This window comes from Gavialis gangeticus, unplaced genomic scaffold (assembly GCF_001723915.1).
Source record: "Gavialis gangeticus isolate Ggan-Ray unplaced genomic scaffold, GavGan_comp1, whole genome shotgun sequence".
In the NCBI taxonomy this organism is placed as follows: Eukaryota; Metazoa; Chordata; order Crocodylia; family Gavialidae; genus Gavialis; species Gavialis gangeticus.
Window position 1 is genome coordinate 86,489 of NW_017729013.1, and position 4,612 is coordinate 91,100.

General features: G+C 36.6%; 1 protein-coding gene across 1 annotated transcript in view; it reads right to left on the minus strand.

The window, feature by feature from the left end:
- Positions 1-466: 466 nt before the first annotated feature.
- The window catches only part of CRK (CRK proto-oncogene, adaptor protein), a 61,638-nt gene continuing 57,492 nt past the window's right edge, over positions 467-4,612 (minus strand). The window contains exon 3 of the mRNA XM_019511332.1: positions 467-3,832. Within this exon, the coding sequence (XP_019366877.1) occupies positions 3,695-3,832 (138 nt within the window). The 3' untranslated portion in view covers positions 467-3,694. The remainder of the gene's footprint in view (positions 3,833-4,612) is intronic.

Consider the following 4,612-nt stretch of genomic DNA (forward strand, 5'->3'; position numbering starts at 1 on the left):
TTAACTGTTTTATAAATATGAAAATGTAAGAGGGATGAATATGGCAAGTCATACTCATGGTCAAATATTACTCAATTAACACCTTAAAAGGATTGCAAGAGACATCAAAACTTACAAAACTATTATGAGCTAATATGCCGTGTGATTTTATTTGCTCTGCAAAAGAAAAGCTTTGGCATTTTTCAGTAGATAGGAGTTAATGATTTGTTTAGTTTTAAACAAAGCACATTGTTTTCAAGTCTAAATGTTCTCTCTCATCACTTAAGCTTAATTCTATGCAAATGTTGCTTTCAGTAGCTTCTTATAGGTGAGCAATTTGCCAGTGCAAAAACTAGTACTGCAGACAATCATATTTTATCATTGCAAAGTAGTCTTTATATTATCATTAGTAAACAAATGGAAATCTTCCAAAAAACACTTTCTCTACAAGGACACCAAGCCAATTTTTTGGCTATTTTTTTTTTTATTTACTTCACATACTATGAACATATACATTACATGCTACAAAAAAAATAAAAAGAATTTTTACTGTCAAGAAAGTGGATAGTGTTATAATACAATGGCACATGTTCATATATTTTTGCTTCAAACTGGTTTCCTTGACCTCTTCCCCCCCCACAATCATTAAGAAAATGAAGGTTTTTTTACTCAAAGATGATTAGAAGTCTTTGCATTAACACAAACAACTCAAACAGATTAACGAGACCTTTACCAGTTCAAATATTAATTCTAAGAAGTTGGGATTTACTGAAATAAAACCATAGCAGCCAAGTTGTATTTTATTTAGTGTGATATAATGTGTAAATGCACCAGGAGAACACAGTGTAGTTGCGCATTCTGGTTTCACGGTGTATTTCTAGAAATACTTTTCTGTTTTAGCACCTGCCTATGCACATATACACCCCCTACAACTGCCGCCAAGCAGAGATGATGGAAAAAAAGAGGTCCCCCCACCCCGAGATTGGGAGATGTAGAATAGGAGTGACAAAGGCCACAAGAGGATTTCACTTGCATATTGATAAAGTCCATTTTAACTGTCCTTGGAGAACCTGACGAGGCAGTTGATGCCTCTATCTGGTACAAATGCAAACATCCTTTAGGTCTGCAATCTGTGGAATAAACCTAAATTCCAGCTGAAAACTCAAGAAATATTGGAATGTTTGCAGTAATGTCCTAGCTGGCTAAGAAAAAATGCTGGACAAAAACTTAGAAGTCTGCAGCAACATCAGCAATTAAGACTTTTTCTGCTATGTCAGTGTTTAAGTATTTCTGATTATAAAGTCTTCACAAAAGCCTAGCTACAACCTTAGTAGGACCATTCAGTTACTTAGTAATAAGAATTCCAATATCTCTCCTTCTATATTAAAAAAGGACATAATAAAATGTTTCTTTCAGAAGATATGCAGGGGGGCAGGGGGAAGGAGTGCGCGTGTGCGCGCATGCACGCCAAGAATGTATGGCTAGTGTTCTGTACTGTGGCAGAAAGTATCATTTTAAAATAGACTACATTGTACTGCCTTACTGAGAACACTGAGCACCTCTCTCCTTTGCCTAATTATCCGTCTTTTCTAATACCTGAAGAAAAATAAACGCACATACAAAGCAATTAGTAAGCTCTGGGTTTAGAGCTGCAGTCATTAAGTGTTCAGTTCCAGTAAGTAGCAGGGTCCAAAAAAAGATCATACAAATCACCTGTAAAGAAACTAACATTTTACTAAACTCATTATATTATTAGAGCATCCTTCAGCATTTTTGAAGCGCTTTCTGTACTAGCACACAATCGAGGACCAGGGATTCAATAGTACGGTAATCTCATTATGATCATCTTTAAGTCACTGCCACAAGGACAAATTAGTTGTCAGTTTTCTACAAGGTTTAAGAAAGCTGGGGATGGGGAGGGGAGAGTATTCATTACCGTGTATCAGACTTACTCTACAGTATTATTCTGCACCCATTTCCTTAATGAAAATGGGGCAGACATACTGACCTGAGTTCTAAGATGATCCTTTGGGGTCCCTTCCAGCCCTACGAGTCTATGATTTTAAGTGGGGGTTGGGGGAAAAGATCAACAAATGTTTAATTACAAATAGAAAAAGGAGAAGATATTGCTGTTCCAGCAGTTTAATAGTTCTCAGGCAAAACATTACCCGTGGCCTGCTGCAACAGCCTCTGTGGCAGGAAGCAGCCCTTGCTACATTTACAACTAACGGTTGAGAGATATTCTATTGCTATTTATTTTTGACAGAATTTGAAAATACCCTGTCAGAGAGGGTCACAATATATTCAAAACTGTTTTTTTTTTTTTACCTTTGGCTGTTTTGGTCATTGAATCGCTGTATTCCAAAAAACAGTCCAAGATGCATGCAAGGGGTTGTTATCTCAGTGTTTAGTTTTAGTTTAAAACAAACCAAAAAATAATGCATCCACTGTAATTTGTGTTAAAGAAAACAGGTTAGTAGAAAAAGCAGAAAATCCAAATAATACACAACATAAAACACTTAATGCACTCATTTTTGTTGTGAACTATGAAACATCTTATGTATTTTTAGAATCAGACCAAAAGCACAACTAAGCATCTTCCATTATTTTATTAAAAATAAAATCTTCTTATAAATTTATTGTTGAAGGCTTTACAGATGAAAACCAAAACCAGAAGTGTCCCTAAAATGCTTTTAAAATAAACTTGGTTTGTCAGTTAAAGAAGTAATAGCAATCTGATCTGTGCAAGGATTCATTAAGGATAGGAAAAATATGAAATTGCCCTAAATAATTTAATTCTCTACTACATCTGGCTAGTTTGTTATGTCACTTTAACATCAGTGCTGAATGTTAGTAGACTTAATGAATGAAATACTGCCTTAAAGCTATATATTAAAGTGCTATGCACATCTCTCAGCACTGATGTGGTCTATACTTCCTTAAGTTTATAGTTGTGGGTAAAAATATTGTCTTGTATTAATGTCTTAATTTGAAGTTAAATCAGCTACTAGTAGAATCTGAAGCATCAACAGTACTGAAGAAATAAATCTCTAGTGTCCTCAAACTCTTTTAAAAGATCAGCAAGTGGACTCGATCTGTCCTTCAACGTTAAAACAGTAATTAACCGTAAAGCAAAGCTATCCCAATGTGTGTTCTACATTTAAAAATATATTTGCTCTGTGCATAGGTTATTCACCATGCAAAACAGTATGCCAACTTATTAGGGCAGAAACGTTTGAACGAGAAAGTGGAAAAAGCTCCAGGAGAAACTGAATGTGACATTTCTACCTATATGTCGCTTTGTTGTTTGTTTTCATTTGTTTAAGGTTGACTTGCTTTGTCAGTGAAAGAGGCAACAGGACTGGAAAAAGCTACAAATGCTATTATTATGCCATAGCTGCGTTGTTGTTGCTTTCTCCACTTGTTGCTGGAGCCAAGGTACAGTCCTCCCTCTGCATGGACACAAGCAGGCATCACAGCCTGTAATCATGTACTAGTGCTGCCACTTGACAAACAAGTTATCTACTTTCGTACCCCGAATAACATGACCTTTAATTAAGGAACAATGGTGTTCAGTCCCAGGGATCTGCAGGTATCTGAATGCTTATATAAGCAATCCTGCTTTCAACATCTGTAGGAACACAGTCTAAAATGGCAGCTGCAGTGAAACAAAGCGAGATTGTTCCCATGTGGAAGCAAAACTGTTGAGTCACACTCAGCTGAAGTCCTCATCAGGATTCTGTTGATTCAGCAGGCGGACATGTGTGAATGGGAAGTGACCACGTTTACCATTACACTCTCCTTCCCATTGACCACTCACATTAATCTTTGTGACCTTCACCAGCTCACCGACCTGCAGAATAAAGAAATAACTTTTCACTATTATACACTTGATCACTACATCAAATCAAATAGTGATACATCCCTATTATACGTTTGATTGTTCATTACCCAATTTGGTGTTGTCAGACTCATTTACGCTAGCGAGCCTCTGAAGAATGCTTCCTTACAGTCTGAAATCAAAGATACCTATTCTTTGGCAGATCAGCCTACCCAAACATTCGTCTACTGAAGGAAGTATAAGAGTGAAAGGAGTGCAGAATTATGACATCAAACTGCCCACAAGAGAAAACCTACTGCTGTATTTCAGCATATTTTGTGACTTGATTGATCAGCTTTTGTTAATATTACTTAATATTAGATACCTGAATAAAATCAGTGCAAGTTTAACAGCAGATGCAGAGGGAAGTGGATTTGTAAGGTAGAGGAAACACTGAGAGATACTGGCTCTTCAGAGATCTCAAAAACGAATGAAGTACTGAACAAAACATTGCGATATAAATATGTTTGATACAGTCCTCACGTACAAGAAGAAAAACTAGGTACTCCTTCAAAAGACTATTGCAGGATCCTTCAGAAACAAACCAGAATGGCAAATAAGAGTAAAGTAGTGACATTCTGTGGTTTAGAAACGGTTGGGTTGAAAGTTACCTTATTTTAATAGTCTGAAATAGTAGCATTCAACTAAACACTCAGCATCAAAACTCAGTCTATTAGCCACATGCAGCCCACAAAGGGTTCACCATCAAGTCTACAGGATCCTGGCCAGCCATCAGTCCTCCCACTGCTACTG